This window comes from Aulonocara stuartgranti (genome assembly GCF_965226115.1).
Source record: "Aulonocara stuartgranti genome assembly, chromosome: 7".
Lineage (NCBI taxonomy): Eukaryota > Metazoa > Chordata > Actinopteri > Cichliformes > Cichlidae > Aulonocara > Aulonocara stuartgranti.
Genome location: NC_138945.1, coordinates 15,557,873 through 15,579,017, shown reverse-complemented (window position 1 = coordinate 15,579,017; position 21,145 = coordinate 15,557,873). Strand labels below are relative to the sequence as shown.

The following is a 21,145-nucleotide window of genomic DNA, read 5'->3' as shown; positions in this document are numbered from 1 at the left end:
TTAAAAAATTAATTATTGCCCCCCCTTTTTTTTCTTCTGTGGTCCCATTAAAAAACCGTGGCCCCACCCTGGTCCCCCTCGCAAATTTCTTCTTGAACCGCCAATGCATCTAAAGCTGGTTAAAGCTATCTGTAGAGAGTTTGGCGGCTGCTGCGATCTGATTGGTAAACCCTCGCACGTTGTGGGCGGGGTTAGTTTTTGGGCAACAAGCTGTACTGGTGCGATAGGAAGACACAGACAGCATGTGCACGCGCTGATTTGGAAGTCATGAGCGTAAAAATCCACAGAGGCTCCTTCTAACCGAAGCGGACACGTCTGCTTGGCGGTAACGCTGATGTTAAACAGGGTCTAATAATGTTTTAGTCGATATCACCAACTTTCGACAACGTCGTGACTTTGGTTTTACTCGAACAAGGAGAAGCAGAAGAGAGAGAGGAAAAAAGAAAGCCGTGTCCTTTAATGGGCTCGCGGCTCCTGACCATAATGAACCGGACAGGTGTGCTTGCAGGTTAATTAATTGCTACCTTTTGTTTTGAAGTAGCAGAAGGCGACGCAATGGAGAAGAAAGAGTTTGTGGTGTCTGAAAGCGGCGAGAGCCAGTCGTCGTCGGGCTCCCAAACCTTGTCTGAGGGGGAAGAAATGACGGCTGCTCTGGACATTAAAGTTTATGGTGATGGCGAAGACAGGCTCAGCTTGCACTTTGAAAATGTGAACGAGGTGGAGGACGGCAGAAATGTGGAATCTGACAAGGAGACCCCAGGAGATGGGGAAGAAGACGAAGAGGAAGGAGAGGAAGACGAAAAGGTAAACACAGTGATCTGCTAAACAAAACAAGGGTCGACTCAGACACGCAGAAAACCAAACGATTACCCGATTAATTAATTATAAGCACATAGAGACTAGATGGCAACTGTTTTGGTTACCGGTTATTCATTTAATTTTCAAAGCGAAAGCTAATACCAAAATAGTAACTGATTCCAGCTTCTCAAATGTGATACTTTCATTCTCGTTTTTGTTAGACATTCAAATAAAATGTCCGTAATAAAAGTTATTTCCATTGATATACACATCCAATTAATTGCCCCCTCATCCAGCAAGAAAGCAACCACTCCTGAGGAAGGTAAACTCATTACATTTGGTCCTACAGTCAAAATATTTGTGAACCAGTTGATCAGCTGTGCTTGAGCTGGGTTACACTCCGTCATGACGTCAGTGCAAAGTTAAACTATTATTCATGCTGTGTGCCCAGTTGTCTTCATCCACTCAATTTACAAGTTTTCAAGTCGAGATACATTCCTCAGCACATGCGCACTGCTCTGTTTTACTGCAGCTCCTGCCTTTTTCAGAGGCATAAATAGATCATCTGTAATTAAATGCCTGTCAGTCTTCCCCACTGCTTTGGAGGTGTTTTCTCAAACTTCAAAGACTGTCTGGATGGAGATTTGGACTGCATCCAGTCCAAATCTGCCCCTATTTTATAAACCAAAACAATGTTGGGTATGGCTTATATCCAAAACTTGAAAAAGTTATGTATTAAATGAAAGAGGGCAGGTTCATCGCAAAATGCAATGTGATTTTAGAGCAAATGTGTGTAAATTGTTTCATTGTTAGCTCTGTGACTATGCTGTAACGCTAACACACAAATGGCACAATCTGGGACTTGCTGTTGTGACCCCAAGTGGTGCTCATTCAGGAAACAGATGAGAAAAATGAGGAAGACAAAATACATGTATCAGCCTTTTAATTTATATAAGGCTTTACATGGATTCTTCTGCAGACTGGTTTAACTTGCTCCAGTACGCACAATGTAGCCTGGGTGTGTTTGACTATTGCAAGCTCCCGACTGACCCATAAACATTTTCCAAGTCATGATATCATGCAACATTACTTAGGGCTGTAGGTGTGGTTGACAAAAATGCCATACGTCTCATTTTTGAGGCAGTAGGGAAATACAGAAAATTTGTGTAATGATTTGCATGTCTTACTTCACACGTTTTAACTCTCATATCTGTGTTGGAATCAGAATACCAACTGATTCCTGCACACCAATCAGATTCCTGATTTCTGTGTGTAATTATTTTCATTAATTATAATTTGCTGGTTTTTAAAATGGATAAATCAGTAATTGAAAGCATAACAGACTTTCCAACACACACGAGCCCAAAGACGATGCCCCTGGGTTGGTGTCATGTTTAGTAACAGTGATGCTCAGCTAATTTAGTTGGGGTGAAAAGCAGTTTGACAGTTCATTACCTCAATAGAGCTGAAGTGTTACAGACGAGGAGGCAGGCCTGAGATTGGTCTCTTATTTCACTTTAGCTTTACTGAACTTAAACCAAATGTAATCCATTTTTAAAAAGAAAAAAAGAATTTGCCTTAATTTTGCAAAAGAGTCACACAAAGCCTGTGCACATTTTTCCAGACTGCTTTCAAATGCCATTTTGAGGTTCATTTTAAACCGTTGACCTCTACTGTGCTGGCCACAGAAGAAACAATGTAATTTGACCTGGTATACTGAACTAAGCCAACGTGTTGCTGCCTGGAACTCCTCAAAGCAGGTCACATAACCTGTCAGTGCAGAGAAGCGTTCCAGTGGTATTACTGTAGGGTTAATCAAGAACCCTGACTAATGACCTTTTTTTGCCCCTGGGGGTTTAAAGAAGGAAAGTCTTCTGAGAACTCGTGTGACATGACTTCAGCAGGCTGAGCAGCTCAGTTACTGTTCGGTCTCCAGACTTACTACTGTTTCAAGTTCCAAAGATGGTATGGCCATGTTTCATAGAGTAAGTTTCCACATTGATAGTATGATGCCTGTCTTCCTAAGATCTCTGTACAATTGCATAGTGCTTCGTTCCAGACGTCTAAATCTGTCCAGGGTTGTGGGCAGTGACAGAGAACGTTATCTACAGTCAGGACAAGATTATCCCACGCATAATTCTTCTCTTTTATGCACAAGACAACAGAAATGGATGAAAATGAGCAACATACAGTTCAGATTTATTAACAGAGTTTGGCTCAAGCTTGCTGTATGTAAACAGTTACTGGGAAAAGGTTAAGATTGGAAGTATTGCTACTGGTTGCACCCATAATTCACTGTCCAAACACTCTGTATGGATGTTTATAAAGCACTTGTATGTGTTTCATAGTTCTGCAGCATTCACTTGAGAGGCCAGCATGTTTATCAATGTATCTGGAGTATGCAGCTGTTAACATGACCTTTTTCAGTTTCCCATCAGTCTGATTTAGGGCTGCGAATAGCTGCTATTAATTAATCACTTCTTTCCTTGATTTTATTTATTATTTAATATTTTTGTTCTTGGGTGTTCCCAGAGTAGCTCTACATGATTCATATTTATCTGATATTGAGCCTTGGTCTAGTCCCTTACGTCGTCTTCTCTCTGAAACGAGTCTTTTTGTGAAGTCTCTTTTTTTAGTATGTTTTCCTTTTAAGGCCACCCTCGCTTTGAGCCAGTTGAGTTCGGATTGGTTGCCCCTCACTAACTAAAGATTTAAACAGCATGTGGGTTGGGCTTCTGTGCTCGTCCCTGGAGCCACGTTCCTGAGAAGACTCCATTATGGTTAATTACTCTTGCTATTACACAATAGTATAAATAGTAGTAGGTTCACTTCTACTGAGGAAGCAATCAAAATACTTAAATATGAATTTTATTTAACAAGTGTTAAAGCTTTGGAAAAAACAAACCCTAAATTTTAGACCATGGCCCAACATTCTGTGCTTCACTTGCTTTTAGAGGTGTTACAGATGACAGCTATCCAAAGCTACTGTCCACACAGTCTTGACTCACTGCTTCCTGAAGTATGAAATCTGTCAGCTTGTTAATCATTGTGTTTTCTTTGTCTTTATATATCCTGCTGCTTTTATGCCCTCTCATAATCATACATTCTGTTTCCTACTTTCTCATTTCTAACTATCCTGTTGGGTCAGCAGAATATGGATATTTCCAATTGTTCATTTTTTAATAGTGTTCTTCCCTGGCTGTTGTTGCCATAACAAATATCCTTTCTGCAGAAGGATACTAAATATTTCTTATCTTTAGAATTCATCCCCAACTCTGACACTTTTAATCAGTATTCCCCCTAGTATACGATGTGGATAGATTGCAGGGACTTGAGTCAATTAAGAAGAAAAATGACAACTTTTGCTATTCTCCCCACATACTGAAGTTGGCACTTTCTGACTTCAATAAAGAAAATATTTCATTTTTAGTCATTAAACAATCCTTAAGTGACTGAAATGGTTTTTGTAAAAGAACATTTGATAATGTTTCATTAGGAAAGAGGGTGCACAGAGAATTGTTTGTGTCTGCAGCTCACTTTGGCAATCTGGACATTTATAGCAAGCTTCAGCTCATTGTTCACTAGGGATAGGAATTGAGAACTGATTTTGTAGAGAACCGGTTCCCAGTAGTCCAATTTCTTGGAATGATTAGTCTGTCTATCAATCCTGCTTACTGGTTCCAGTTGTACTTGCAATACAATCAGCTGATTTCAGTTTATGTGCCGGAGGAGGAAAATAGTGGCGGAGTCTGCAGCGTGGATATGAACATTTCCTTTTTTTTTTTTTTTATTACACCAAGGACAAGAGTGCAGTGATAAAATAGAAACTGCACCAGGAAAGAAACAGTTGCTCAACGGCTGCTTATACTGCTAACACAACTTTGGCTCTTTGCAAGGACCTGCACAGACAGCATCCTAACACTAAGCTAGTCAAGAACCCAGAGTGATGTTAAAGCTGAGTGACTGCAAACTGCAGCCCAACAGCCAGACGCTGAAGGCAAGGCAAGTTTATTTGTATAGCACAATTCAACAACAAGGTGATTCAAAGTGCTTTACAGAGACATTAGAAACAAGAACAAATAAAAAGCATGATTTAAAATTGATTAAAACAAGCAAATAAACTAACTAACTAATTAACAAACAAACAAACAACAGTATATAAAATCAAAACAGATAAAATCAGAACAGTAGATAAAATCAGTAGTTAAATGTAAGTTTTGAAATTTAAGCTTAAAGTGTGGATTTGGTGCTTTATTCAAATGCAGCTGAGAACAGGTGAGTCTTCAACCTGGATTTAAATAAACTGAGTGTTTCAGCTGATCTGAGGCTTTCTGGGAGTTCAACAGGTAACAAATTGATGAGGCTGTAGCCTCCGTTTCTACCTGTTTCTGCAGTAGAAAACAAAGAGGGGAATACCTCCCACATACACAAACATTTGATTATAATGTCTTTATATGCTGCTTAGTGATGGTGGTGACTCTTGACACGGAGCCGTGTCCATGAGTATATGTATTACCATGAATGGTGTAATGTATGGGGCAGTCAAATCATTTACAACTAGCTTGTTAGTCAGCTGTGAAAACAAACAGCTCGTTCTCAGCACTTCCCTATGGAGCAGTAAAGTCTGAATGAACTTTGTTCAGATGAGGACTAACCATGTGTTAGACTAAGCAAATTTCATCACCGAGACGATTAAACAGCTGTAAGGGTGGTGTTTTTATGTCAACATGTATCATGTATGACATGAAAAGATGTGTCTATTTGGCTATTTGCTTTTAAAGAAAAAAAAACAATTCTTTATGCAAATAATAAAAAATGCAGCCACTGAGACAAGTATGGAAACACACTTCATAGCCAAAGAATTTTTCTGCATACACTAGTGCTTCATGTGATATGCTTTCTACTACACCTCTGTCTACAAATGCAGTTTCCTCCACTGGCTTAGCCTTTAGTTTCATAGTTTGACTGTTTCAGCACTCAAATGAATTCATCAAAAGTCAGCTATTCTGATAAATGACTAATTATGAGTTTCAACACCACAGGGATAAGCTGCTTTTCTCTGATATGAGTTGACATTTTAGGAAGTGTTTTTCATAGTTTTCTGACTTTTATCAGCCACTTAATTAATCAAAAGGGTTCTATAAGGATTCTTTCTTGAATTATTACGCAGTTTTCTACTGGGGACGTGGCAGCACAGAGAGGGATAGGAAACAGATTGAAAGAGTGGTAAAGAGGGCGAGCTCTGTCCTGGCTAGTCCCATAGAGGAGGTGGGTGAAAGGAGGATTTCAGCCAAGCTTGTATCCATTATGGACAACACCTCTCACCCCCTTGGGCAGCTCCTTCAGTGGTAGACTGTTAAAGCCACAGTGTAGGACGGAGTGCTATCACAAGTCCTTCTTCCTGACAGCAGTTAGACTATACAATACCCACACAGAATAAATACTTATTAAAATACTTTAAAGAAATACAGGCTATTATCACTCCCACTACACTTCATGTACATATAAAAATCTTGGTGTATTTTACTGTATACAGTAATCATCTGTACATAGTATAGTTTTTTGGCTTTTTTTGTTTTTATACACTATTTTCATTTTTTTGGACAGCATGGTGGTTCAATGATGAGCACTGTTGCCTCACAGCAAGAAGGTCCTGAGTTCGATTCCAACACCTGTGTGGAGTTTGTGTGTCCTGTTTGCGTGGGTTCTCTCCGGGTACTCTGGCTTCCTCCCACAGTCCAAAGATATGTAGTTAGTGGGGTCAGGTTAATTGGTAATTCTAATTTGCTCACAGGTGTGAATGTGAGTGAGAATGGTTGTCTGTCTCTCTTTGTTAGCCCTGCGACAGACTGGTGACCTGTCCAGGGTGCACCCTGCCTCTTACCCTGTTGTAGATTGTGCAATAGCAACTGACACTGCTTAGGGCTATAGCTGACTCTCAAAGCAATTCATTGTTTTATTTATATATTGATTTAAAAAAAAAATCCCACAATTTAGTGTCTGTCCTCATACTTGTTACCCTGCAGCAAGTATTTTTTTTAGACAGCCAGTGAGTTTCAAGGTTGCCCTTTTTACCTTATGAAACTAATGGAAACCAGCTGCTAACTGCAAATTGCGTTATTTCCTTGGCTTAACAGTTTTTTCATGATGCGTGTAGTGAGTGAACTTTTAAAGTATTCTGCAGACAAGAACAGACAGGTAAAAATTAGTATGCAGTGTAGCTGGAGCTGGGTTGGGCTGTGCTGTGCTTGCTTAAGTAATGACTCAGCTGACACACACTGATGGCTTGGGTGCAGTAATTTTCAAGTTCTGCTTTGGATTGTGTAGTAGACACTTTAGGAAAGAAGTAGATGATCGTATGTGAAAAATTTGGATTCCTTAATAAAATTTAAATTGTCACGTTTTTGTATATGTTTCAAATTGAAATCTTAACTTTCAGCAGCTACGTCCACTTCCATCTCAACTTGCTGACACAATCCTTGTTTGTTTATTCTGTGAGGGCCTGTTCCTTGAAGTGAGGTCATCTGCTGCAGATTGCATCAGTGTTTGCTTGCGTATCAATATTTGCTTCAGATTCATGTTTAACTCCCTCTCTTTCTCTCACCAGCGAGTCTAACCCTCTAGTGTTTCCCTAAATAAGCAGTCATTCATTTAAGCAGGCAGCCAGTCAGGGTGATTAGACGGACATCCAGTGTCAGTGTATACTTTGAGTCTAAGAGGATTAACAGAATCTGGTTAAGACTCTTTTCCTCCTACGACAGGCTGTCTCTCTCTCTCTCTCTGGGATCCATCGGTGATTTTTGACTTTTCTTTCGTGCCCTTTCATGTCTTTTGCAGTTTAATCCGTATTCCATGTCTTTAAGTCTGTTGCTACCCAAACAAAATGTCGCTTGGTCGGAATTTACCTGTAAGTTTGTGTACATCGTCTGAGGGAAGCAAGGTAAGACACTGATTGGATTGGGAAGTATTCAAATGTATTCTTCTGTGTTTTTATTCTTGGTTTGTTAAATTATATGAATTTGATCCTATTCATTTGTTAAACAAACAAGCTTGTTTGAACTTTATCATTGTGGAATTTGTTTTTTTAACTCTACAGTATAGTAGATTTAGTTGTAAACACATCATTTTGTGTTATAACTTCATATTTGATGTTGATATAGTGTTTATATACAATTAATGAAGAGTATTTTATAGGAGTTTACAGTAGGCTGTAAATAAAATCCAAGTAAGAGTTAAACCTTATGTAACCAAACCAACTTTGAACTGCAAGCATATATTAAAGAGAGCCCTAGATAAGAGCAGGACTGATTGTCAAGGTGAAGTGTTAAGGTCAAATAAACACTAGCAAGGTCTGTTCCTCTTTCCTAAAAATATGCCTTTCTGCCTAAGTAGAAAAATAAATTCTTATCTGTAACATGATATGTTTGACAAAATTAAGCTGCTGCTGACTCTAGTTATCATCAAACACAACTCTGAAGACAGTACTTGTTCACTTGTCGTCTTATAGTATTTTTCTTGCCACAAAATCTCACATGGGCATAAGAGATTTACAGATGTTCCTGAGCCACAGGTATTGGATGCTGTGGTGGTAGATGGTCAGGAAGTACAGCAGGTCATCTCCTAATCAGAAAGTTCGTCGTTCAAGGCCTGGGTCCCCCACTATGTACACCAAAGTATCCTTGAGCAAGATAAAGAGATAGTGAATCCAGAGTTCCTCCCGATGCATTCATTGGAGTGTGAACATGCGTGATATGTGGGGCGATTGTGGCTCAAGAGTTGGGAGTTCGCCTTGTAATCGGAAGGTTGCCGGTTCGAGCCCGGCTTGGACAGTCTCGGTCGTTGTGTCCTTGGGCAAGACACTTCACCCGTTGCCTACTGGTGGTGGTCAGAGGGCCCGGTGGCGCCAGTGTCCGGCAGCCTCGCCTCCGTCAGTGCGCCCCAGGGTGGCTGTGGCTACAATGTAGCTGCCATCACCAGTGTGTGAATGTGTGCGTGAATGGGTGGATGACTGGATATGTAAAGCGCTTTGGGGTCCTTAGGGACTAGTAAAGCGCTATATAAATACAGGCCATTTACCATTTATATGAAAGTGCTTTGAGTGCTCAAAGTCCACTAATGTTTTTCTAAGACACTCTCCAAGAAAATATGACTTCCTTGGTGGAAGTAATAATGCATGGTGTGATTCTTTACAGTGCTGAAGCGCTTCGTATCTTAACACAGATGCTTGTATGAAACTGGAGAAGGAAATTACTATACTGTGTTTTTCTAAGTTTAGATTTTGTCAACACAGGAAACTGAATTCCCATGTGTAAGCATACAAAGGTCAAACAATCTAAACCAAAGTTATATATTGTTCAGTGTAAAGTGTCCATTTCAGGTAACTGAAATATACATTTGGAAAAGTGTTTTGCATTTGAGCTGTGAAAATTTTAGGCACCGTTATTCTTTTGTGTAAACATCAACATCCTAAGAACAAAGACTGTGAGGGAAGAGAGTTTCAGGCCCGATTGGAATTTGGGAAGAGTTGAAGGCAGATGCTGGGTGATGAGGTCGGCCAGAACAGAGCTTGCTGTACTGCAGTTGACCCTGAGAAAGAAACGAACGAACATGTTCAGAGGTCCACTGAGTTCACTTCACAGAAATGTTTTGTATTAGCTACACACTATAATGAGACTATGTATTTGCTAAACTCTAGCAAAATTGACACCCTGAATTCCCCATCCGAACTCCTCTGGAAATAAAATGAGGTAATGTTACATTTGCTGAACATGCTGCTTGGTTCTTACCAAAATGATCATGTTGGTAATGGTTAAATTGAAAGAACATTTTAGAATGGCATGTTGGGTAAGCAGTCAGTCAAACAAACAAGGGTAACCTAATACCATGACTAATAAATGTTGTGACTAATGTTCTGAAATCTCCTGGATCATCATGCGATGAAGCCCTTTTTTGACAGGGGGCACACAGGTTTAAACTTTAATCTTTTAGTGCAGTTTTGCATATGTATCTATCAGTTGTACAACTGAGTGCCTTTCCACAGCATTCTCCTTAAAAACAAAGCTAACACAAGTCAGAAGGAGACTGAATTTTCAAGAGCCCGCCAACTTGCCATGCCACTAAGGTGTGCCCTTCAACGCTGTTGTCAAATATTGCAGTTAAAATGTGTTCAGGGGCGGAGCCTTATCACACGTGAGAACATTGGTCTGGATTTGACAATTTATGTGTGAATGAGAGCGATTATCGGGGATTAGACTTGCATTTAAACTACACTGACCAAAAATCAAAGTGTGTTGTATTTAGCCCACAATGTAAAATCAGTTTGATATTGCTGGTATAGATGTTAATAATTAATAATAGTAAAATTAATTTATGCTTTTGCCTAATAACCGTTTTAGTGGTGTGTACAGTACAGTCTCCACCTGAGCTCACCATCTTGGTGGCGCTCTGCCTTTTTGCTCTTCGTCTTGTTTGGGTAGATTTCCACATTAAACTCTGACATCATTGTTTCTGTTCTGCTTCTGTTCTGTTTTTTCTTAAAAAACTGGGGGCTTCATGGGCTTAATGTTGTAATATTTTTTTTATTTACACGTGGGCTCCTACATAAGTTTGTACTGCATATCTATTTTTAGGCTCAAATGTGGGTGAAATGCTCGTATGGTAAGCGCAACATTATAATAGAGTTCAAATGACTTGACTGGTTGTAGCCCTATCGGAGCTGAAGTCACTTCATTGTGTAAGATGACAAAATACCACCTGTGTTATCATGTTTATAATAAAACTGTATTAGAAGATGTAGATTGCGACTTCTAAAGCTGCCTTGTGTCATAGAGGCTCCAGCCATTTTCGGCAAAAGTTGGTTTTTTTGTTGATGAAAACTTACAGAATTGAAGGGGAAATTCTTTTTTGAGCTGTAACCATGTTCTGTGTGTGACTACAGCAAGTGAAAGGTGTTCTCAGTGGCTGCTGGATAGAAAACAATGGCAGAGAGAGCGCCTGGTAGAACACAGGATAGCACAAACTGAAAGGGGTAAAGTGTGTTGCCTCTTGATCTACTAGGTTTCTCTTCCTGTTTTACTGTAAATGTGTATTCAGGGTGTCTTAGTAACCAATGAAGACAGTAATAACAATTTGTTCCTACTTTTAAAGGGTTCCTTTCATCTAAGTGAAATGATAAACACGACTTCACCACAAAGCCTTCAAAGAGAATTAATGTCCTCCTTTGTGAATGTTTGCCAATTCTCCCTTTGTACAACTGATGCCTAACTTCAGTGTGGAAATCATCACTGAATCCACTTTGATAAGAGGGAACTATGCAAATTAGTGAAGAAGTTGATAAAATTAGTGGAAAAACATTAACACTGGTGTTTACGTGTTTGTACTTGTGTTTTCATAGCTACGCTTTGACGTCTAGTAATATACAAGTATGTGAACAACACAGTTTTTCTTGGCCTGGACTACTGGAAGATTCATTACTCCACCTCTGGGTTGGAGTTTTTGTTAGCACTCTTGCACCTTAGTCTTTATGTTTGTCAGTGTAATGTATGAAAGTCTTCCTACATTCTTTGTCATTTCTTTTTTAATGCTTGTGCACCTGTACAGAAAGGTTGTCCTTCCCACTTGCAGTGCCTTTAGTCTTTGTCGTGTTGTCCGGGAAAGGTTCATATCAGACCCAGAGGCTGTCCTGAATTTTAACTCTGTTTTCTGCACTGTCAGCCTGATTCACTGTTCAGTGAAACTGTTCCCTCTCAGCTGTGCACAGTTAATGCAAATGCTCATACTTTAATTTCTCTGCCAAGACAGCCATGTGTTTTTAGCACTGTTTGTAAGTCAGTATGGTTACACAGAAACCACCTGGCCAGATTTCATGAAATTTGAGAGGTGAAGTCAGGGCAAAGGAAGGAACCGTTATGCTTGTAATCATTTATTATACTGCAATTTAGAATTACAGTATGGTGCATTGGCCCTGGTAGAGGACTGAACTCTGATTGTTTTCTGTTACATTCTTTGACATCTGATCTGATTTTGTGTTCTTGGCTCATTGCTTTTCCTTATTGACCCTGAGTCTGTAATAACAACTTCATGTTAATTTGTTCTAACCTCACTTCTCACAGTGCTCTCAAATACATGCAAGATTAGATGTAGACCAGTGTGGGAGAACCACAACGGTCCGTACCAGTCAGAATCCTATGAGGAACCAGTTGTAACTAAGGGTGTGTTTTTATATGTAATAAATGTCTGTGGTGAAGCGATGAAGCTGAATTGTTTGTTCTGGTAGCTAGTTGCAAAGTAAATGATGGGTAGTATTTCTTCATAAGCCAAGTATATTGACAGTGTGCAAAGCTCCTCAGCCTGTGACCTGTTGTGTTTCCATGTTCACAGTCTGTGAATGTAGCCTGTTTGTAGATGGATGGTTCATGAAATCTCCTGCCAGTTATTTTTCTTTTTTTTTTAAAGTGCCTGCTCTTTTACAGCTTGTAGAGCAAAGCACATTGGCTCAGTGTTTACTGAGGTATCTCAAGTCCAAAGTCATATTACTGAATGTGAATGCAAATGGTTAATTTTAGCTGGCGATATGTTAAATGAGCTAAAAAACAGAGGAAACAGAACTCCAAATGAATACAAGTAATGCTGTAAATACTGTATAAATATCAATATTTTAGCATTAATTTATCTGAAAATCTGCTGTCAGGTTCTTAATATATTTGCCTCCAATACTGTTAAAAGTGTTAAAAGTGCAGGTGTTGCAAGGATTGATTATTAGTGTTACACGTTTTTAAGTTTGTTGAATGACAGGAAATATTGAAAGCTTAGTTTCAAGCAGTGGTTTGTAGACCACAGGGGTATCATGGTGCCAGATCGTGTAATCTCATAATACGATTAAGGTTACAGCGTTGTTTGGCAAGTATTGGACAGTAGTCTCAGTTGAAGTAAAAGTAGCACAACAGCCAATGATAATGAAAACATGTCAGTAAAAAAAATATGGTCTTTATACATGCAGGCTGAGATTGCCTCATTCTTTAGTTAGTAAACACAACCAGCATTGTGTTGTGTAGCCCACCTTCTTTGTTTTTGCTTTGGCAACAAAAGCCTATTGGTACTGTACACTCTGTGTAAGGCCGAGGGCGAACAGGATGATGGAGGAAGGAGGCTACAGGTCAGGTTTGATCCTGCTCTCCAGAGTTCAGCGAGGCTCTGCTGCAGGTAGAAAGGAATGATGGGTGAAAGGGCACTGCTTGCTGCCAAAACTGCAATGTGTCCACACAGAAAGGGAGCTGCAAATGGCTGGCTGCTGTGTCTCATAAAATGTATGCAGATGCTTTAGTCTTTTGGATTTTTATTTACTTGTACCTTTTTAATAAGCTATTGCGCAGAGTGGATGGGATACAATTTACGTAAATTAAAGATACATTGTCTGGGAAATAGTCACTGATAACTGATATGCTCAACAAGGAAAACAGAAAATATAAAACTTGTGCCAGCTTTGGCATTCCTCCACAAGTTTGCACTGCCTCAGATGGTGCATCATATGTGACATGAAGGAAAACGGTTAGAAGGATAACAAGTCTTACACATTTAAGCCTTTGTAGAGCGTTGGGTCGAAAATTGTCAGATGTACAATCTGCTATGTTATTAGTAGCTCTAGACCGACAGTGAGGATATCACTAATGGTATCTGGTAGTGGGTTAAAAAGCATATTCTGTGGGTTAAGTAGCATCTTCTATCCTGTACTGGTTCACACGTAGCCTTGTTGTTTCTTCTTTTTTTTCTTTTTTTTTTTAAATTTCTTTCCCAAAAGATTCATTACACAATACTTCATGTTTGATTAGTCTCGTGAAAGGCAAATGTTTAGACTACAGTAGTAGGGTCAAAGTCTGAAGATCAGTGGTGTACAGTGAGTCAATAGCAAAATAAAGCAGAACATATAAATCCAAGTAATCTGCTAGTTATAGTTAATAGGGTCCAACTAACAGAAGAGAACTGCTACACTGCTTCTCGTTTAAAATAATTGATACATATGTACAATAGAAAAGGCCAGAATAAGTCAGAAAAACAGCCTTGAGTAAAAGATGACGCCTGGCAAAAGAAGTTATTGAGAAACAGAAGTTCTGCAAAATTGTACAACTTCCTTTTGCTGTAGAAGCACAAAGCAGTCACGTGGTTATTTTAATCGATTAAAGGACGTCCATCAGGTCATTGTACGTGTGCCACCTTTCATCGCTGGCATTCAGAAGTTAGGACTGAATGATGCAGGAGTTTTCACAAATTGTTTTACGGCATAACCGTAAGCTGCTTATTTATGCAGTGTCTGGTTATTATCTGTGTGCTTGAAAGTTGCATAACCATCTGTTCATGTGTGATTATTTTAAATGCATTTGGCTTTAAACACCTGGGCACTGTTACACCAGCTGTTAGGAAGGTCACAATTTGCTATATCATCACATTAGTTTTAGTCTTTACCAACTATTTCAACATCACTAAATTAGTGTTAATCATACTTAATTAGCTGCTACTTTTGTTTACATATATTAATTACTCTGAATTTTACACACACAAATGCTAGCTGTAATCAGGACAGCTCACTAAATTAGATTTGCAAGAATTTGCAATGTATTTAGTCCTGTGTTGATTGTCTGTGACATGTAGCACCATTGGAGGAAAACTGTCTCGCTTCACTGTGTACTGTACCACTGCACATGGTTGAAATTTCAATAAAGCCACTTAAATATCAGGATTCTTACCTACAGTTTTATTTTTTGTAGCAGACCCGTGAACAGAGAATTATAGCTTGTTGTAGATATTTATGAGGGAAATTGCAGTTACTCCTGAGTTACTCCTTTCAAGCTACTAGCTCCTGAATGACTGCGCGATTCCATTTATACAGAGAGTCAGCTCTACAGTCGCTTCTGATTTCTCCCTGGAACACCTGATTATTAGTATCTTTTGGGAAAAACATTACCATTCAGTATTAGAAACTAAACATGAGTGAACCAATATTAAACTGTAATCAGTATCAGACAGAAAAACCCAAGCATATCTAACTTAAGGATTAGTTTTTGTTTAATATGATCAGTGACTTCATTGTAAACAGCTTGCACAACACTACCTCTAAAACATATTTCTTCATGTACGCATGTTAATGATTTGCATCTTTTGCCCCTAAAACCATTTTAATGATGCCACAGATACTTCCTGTTTGCGCAGTTGTTTGCTTTTGATGGGCCTGTGTTTCAGATTGAGAAACAGATAGTTTCCTAGCAACTATCTTGCACATTATTCAAGTGAGTGAGTCTGTTTTTAATGGTGCAACCTGATGTTGTAAATAAGGATTTAGCAGAGACTGTGCATCCAATCCACATAAAGCTGGTGCAGCCAAATCCTGAGCTTAACAGATGACTGAACCTTTTAGTCTTCAAAGGACATTCAGATAGGAAACTGGAGGTTGCAGTGAACTACAGGGTTCCTGCAATTATAGTGTGATGAAGATGCTTGAGACTGAGTACTGTGTATTGAGATTCAAGTTGAAATCCTTGTATTTTTCGCTCACTTAGCTTATGTAAAGCTTATTAGTATGTAGTGCTACCGTACAGTTTGCATTAAAGAATGAGTTGTTGTTATACATAATCAAAGTAATAATGGAATTGAGGCATATCTAGATAACTTGTAGGCAGTACAGTGGAGCTATACCAATAGCAAGGATGTCCTGGTTTGAGTCCATGGTCTTCCTGCGCCTGCTGGACTTCTCTTCGGCTACTCTGACATCCTCCCACAATCCAGATACATGCTTGTTAGGTTAGCTGGTGATTCTAAACTGTCTGTAGTTGTGTGGTTGTCTGTCTCTCTGTGTTGGCTCTGTGATAGACTGGTAGCCTAACCAGGATCGACTTAATCAGGACCAAAAAAATGTGTAAGTGTAACTCAAATATTGAAGTACAGATGAAAAGTCTTTGTCACTGTGTTTGTTTAATACACTCAGCATTACATGTGCTTACATTGTATAGCAAATTCATTCTGTGAATACACACAGTACATTTAAGCCAGGGGTGTCCAGCTCCAGGCCTCAATGGCTGGTGGCCTGCAGGTTTTAGATGTGTCCTTGATCCAACACAGCTGATTTAAATGGCTCAATTTCCTCCTCAACATGTCTTAAGGTTCTCGAGAGGCCTGGTTACGAACTAATCATTTGATTCAGGTGTGTGGACGCAGGGTGATATCTGATTTAAGCCATCCTTTTCCATGTACTGAACTCTATGTGCCACCTTGGTATAAATGCAGTTGACGTGTGTGCTTATACACAGCTAAAAGTCTATGCATTCTCCACTATGCGGCACGTGGTTTGCTGTTCATCATGTCTAGCAGTTCTACAACTCAGACTGATATGCACAGTGATATTTGCCCTCAGCACAAATACCATATTATGTTTTAACAGCGACCATTACTGTTGTAGAGCCTGGGCGTTTCAAAATCATGAGATCTTGATGGTACAGTCCTGTAAGGTCCTGTAAACTGTCCTGTTACTGTGTGCTTATTGTTAATAATGTGTTTTAGTACCAGTGGGTAACTTTATTGTTAAGTTTATGTATTTAGCATTTCAAAAGTACAGCTATTATTTGCTTATGCTTTTTCTTTCTTTTTACTATATAGCTGTTGCCTTAGACTTCTGTATTTACTGTGAGCTCATGTCACCCTACAGAGGGTTCGTTTTCATTGTCCTTCATAGATTTAGGATCATGAATCATCCCACAGAGAAGCAAAGGGCACTTCCTTCCACAGAGTGCTCTGAGCCTTGTATGTCTTTGTATTCTCAGGGAGGGCCTCTTCCTAGGTTTTATTTGTTCTGAGCTTCATACAAGTTATTATCTCCTGAGAATACAATGGACTTCTGTAATGTGTTGTGCTTGTATCATGAGGAGTGTTAGCAATGGGTTTGTCATATTTCTTGACATAAACAGTTGGGCATTTTTCTTTTAAACATTTCTCATGAATTATGAATAATGAAAGCACACTGAGTACTTAGGGCGTGCTTACATGACAGTCTTTCACATTCAGTATTCTTGAACTAAGAATGACATTTGGAATTAATCAGATGTTGCTACAAGCTTTTTGCTGAACGTTTCTGTTCTGGAAAACACTCTGGCAATTCCCTTTCAAAATTGTCTGAGAAGTCCAAGCCTGTCCTTGGGTTTGCCTGATGTATTTAGACTCTGCAGGTCTCCTTCAGCAAAGAGTCTTTAATGACCAGAAGTAAATTGACACACACACACATTCATACAGGATGTGTGTGAGATGGATACTTGCCCTATACTCGATGGGGTAAGTATCTCGCCCGAGATACTATCCAAGCATCCAGAATGGGGCAGATGGGATCAAACTGCCAACCTTTTGATTAGTAGGTGACCTACTCTACCACGTGAGCTACAGCCACCTCAAGATAGAAAATTATTCTTAAAAAGCAACATACTATTACTGCATTACTGATTAAATGCTGAAAAATATTATACAAGCTAAATTCTTTTTTTCATTATATAAAAGTTTATTTTGGATTTTTGCACTTGTATTGCTTTGCCTCCAAGAAAGTTTGCTAAACTTAATTCTTCAATTCTTTGTGCCTTTGTTCTTTTCCTAGTTTGATAACATCCTCTACCCACCCTACACATACCTCAGGAAGTCCAGTAACCCAGAGCTGACACATGGGTTAAGTCCTGCACTCAAATTTAAACGACATCTCAGTGAGGATGGAAGAAACATTAGAAGGAGGAGCCTTGGAGGTGGACTCACAGGTAATGTTTTTTTTAAAGTTCTCACTAGTTTGATTTACACTGAAAGATTGACATCATCTATGAGCAAGTGCTGCCAGATCCTAGCCAGATCCTAGCAAAGATGAAAACGTCTTTGGTTCTGGAAAGTTTTCTCCTTTGGGGCTGCCTTTTTGGTTGTTCCCGTATTCCCATAATATTATGACTCATAGTCTGGGTACACAAATAATAAACATATGACATACACTCTTTAAAACCACTTAAGAGGAGAGTTTGTGTATTTTTGTTCAGCCTGATTTCCTTCACTGTAATTAAGTTTTCTCTGTGTAACCAAAACATTAATAAAAACTCCACATGAAGGATCCAGTAAGCAAACATAAAAGTCCCTCATCAAATCACTTAATAATTCCCAACTCAGTGAAATGTACCTTCATGTGTAATTTTCACCACTTCCCACTGCTTGAAAATGTATTCAGAGTGGTTGACCCCAGAGACAGAGGCAACACTTAATCATTCAAACATAGTTGGCTGAGCCATCATGAATAGGTCTTTAATCCAGAACATGTTTTCCCTCTTATCATTAGTGATTAGCAGCTATGGAGATGTTTTTGCTTTCAATTATTAGTGGCTTTATAGTACAGTGGAATTTAATTTATGGTGTTAAGAGCATTGAAAAGTGACTTTAAAATGTATTTCCAGAAGCTGCCTTGGTTAATAATCAGGATAATCCACAGATCCTACTGTGAACAATTTTCAGTGTTAGTGTGTGCCTGTGTGTTACTCTGAGAGAGCATTGCCCGAGGAATTCAACAAAAGTTTCACCCTTTTACAGGAAGAAATTTGAGAATGCATCAGTGATGCATCAGTTGCTAAAGCCAAAACGATTACATCATCATCTGCAGACACCACAGATCCGTCTTAAATACCACCAAACTGGACACCTTGCGAAACTGTAAAACATAACAGCATCGTTATGGAATTATGCGCAGGCTATTTGCTGGCATTATGTGTGGTTTTACAGAACATTTTTTTCTCACAATGAACGGTGAGTTCAAAAATGTTTGGTATCATGTGGCATGTGGTTGGAAAAGGGTGAAGTCATACACTTTAGAGAAGCACTCGGGCCTTTTAACCATTTGAATACATGCAGAAATAGCTGTACTGGAATAGCTGTTGTACATTTAAACACAAGAAAGCTATTTGAAAAATATTTGGCATTAGAAGCAAAGTCTCCATCACTGCGGACCGGTGGCAGCAGATAGCTGCACCTCCCAGAGCCTGGTTCAGTGGTTTCTTTCTCCAGACATTTCTTCCTGTTAGAAGGGAGTTTTTCCTTCTCTCTGTCGCCAAGTGTTTGGTCATTTCATTGTTTTCTCTTTATTATTGAAGGGTCTTTACCTTAAAATATAAAGCACCTTAAGGTGACTGTTGTTGTGTTATATACATACAATATAAATACAATACAAGTGTGAAATAAATAACCTTAATTCCTCACTCTGAGACCGACATTCATTATTTTATGTGAAGGACAATATCACGCTTGACTATAACACTCACTGCCATGGCCCATTTTCACCCATAGCAAATCTTTTAGTCAGGCTCAAATATTTAGTCAGTGCATACCCCTGTGGAAGTAAAATCATAGAAACGGCATACTGTCACTCTCAGAGAGAGCGCTATGGAAAATAAAATGCAACAAACAGCTTCAAGTTTCAGTATCTGTCTGGATATATCAGTGGGTGAACTGTTAGAGATGGAGACAGGTGTCAGATAAATGGAAAACCACTGTATGTTCTGTTATGCTCTGAGGGGCACTTTGCTCATATTTTGGATCTACTTGGAATTAAGAGTTGCTGCTAACAAGTACAAAGTCATTCTCAGTGAGTACCTTTATTCTATAATGTATCATCTGGGATTACAGTAGCTTTATCCAAATGGGATCAGGTGTCGCTCACTCATCAACACACAATGAATGTCTTCTAAAAGAATGGTGTTTCATCCTTACACTAGGCCAGTTTAAGTGGTGGCCAGCACCACTTTGTATTAATATGTTTTGTTTTGGGGTTTTATGTGCTCACTGGCCTTGTTTGCTTTGATTCAGTAATTGGAAGCCCCTTGACTTTGAACAGCTTATTTTTTCCCTCGTGACGTATTTATGGAGACCCAGCTCGCTAATTGAAATGCTAACCTTTTAACATTCAGTAGAAAATTGTTTTCATCAGGTGCAGCTTTGAATAAAAGGATTAGCCTTTACTAATAGGGCTGCATAAAACATAAGGCTAAACAAACTGCACACAGCAAGTTCTCTTTTCCTGACTAGAACAAGATGAGTGTGATGTTTTGGTTTCTTACTCAAAATGTATTTTTCTTGGGTTTTGCTATAGATTATTTGTGCTTGCAGCCTGCAGGGTACTGACTGCTTTTGAAAAGTTGTTGAATACTGTGTGCTTCAGTGATGTATACACCAGAAATTTAGTATCAAAATGGAAAAGTTTTTGAAATCAGTGAGTCTTTAGGTTAACAGCACAACTGCAGACCCAACATGCCTGGGTCAGGGCAGTACTTGCAATCTTTACAGAAATCCATATCATACACTAGGTTTTAAGACTAGTATAGTCAAATCTTTGTGTTCATATAAAAGCTACGGTCAGCTTTGAATATACTTAATACAGAAGTGCTTGAGATATAAACAGGATGAGGAGTGTTTCTGTCCTGGTAATGTGAACAGTTCAGTTCAGTTCAGTTCATTTTTATTTCAAACATTTCAAACATGTGCCTTCACAATCATTACAAAATATCATTCCATTATTTGTTTGAAAAGGAGTAGGCTGAAGTATTTACTTATTTGTCCCTACCCCCTCAAGTTTTACCTCTCATTCATTTAATTTTTTTTTGTCTTAAATTAAACAAACAACATATGAAACATATAAACATATGAAGTAAAACAAAACATAACATACATAAATCAAAAACAAGAAATTAGCAAGCCCCACCACAGTATAGTTTCTTTCATATGAAAAATACAGAATGTGTATATTTGCAGATACACAAGTTATGGAAAAACAACAAACCAAAACAAAACAAAAAAACAAAAAAACAACCAAAAAAGAACCGCAACACCATTACCAGCAACATTACCGTCCTGGGTTAACCCCGTTTTCTTCATTCTTATACTTATTTAAAATTAGGTTTTTATATTTTACTTTAAACTGTTTTATGTTTTGACTGTCTTTTATTTCTTCTGTTAGACTGTTCCATAATTTAACTCCTGCAATTGAGATTGACATAGTTCTTAAAGTTGTTCTAGCACTTTGTATTTTTAAATTCCATTTCCCTCTTAAGTTATACCCACCTTCTCTTTCTATGAACAATTTACAGATTTCTTTGGGAAGCAATTTATTTCTGACTTTATACATTTATACATTGTGACTAAACAGTGTAGCTTAATCGCTTAAATTTAGACAAGTTGGACTAAATTGAATTTGAAGGTTAAACAGGTTACCTCTTTTACCCTTCAAGGTTCTGGAAGCATGCATGAACATAGCAATAAGTTAGCTTTAAACAGTGTGTTAAACTGAAGCAGTGTGTGTGTG

The 21,145-nt window shown here is 38.7% G+C and overlaps 1 protein-coding gene across 11 annotated transcripts in view; it reads left to right on the top strand.

Moving 5' to 3' along the window:
- Positions 1-21,145, top strand: part of mast4 (microtubule associated serine/threonine kinase family member 4) — a 112,200-nt gene that overhangs the window by 16,016 nt on the left and 75,039 nt on the right. For 4 of the 11 annotated variants that reach the window (XM_082541855.1, XM_082541854.1, XM_082541853.1 and 1 more), the window contains exons 1-2: positions 193-804; positions 17,423-17,576. In XM_082541855.1, the coding sequence (XP_082397981.1) occupies positions 556-804; positions 17,423-17,576 (403 nt within the window). In that variant the 5' untranslated portion in view covers positions 193-555. Of the gene's footprint in view, positions 1-192; positions 805-17,422; positions 17,577-21,145 lie in introns of those variants that run through there. The other 7 variants (XM_082541843.1, XM_082541842.1, XM_082541841.1 and 4 more) reach the window with 6 other exon arrangements.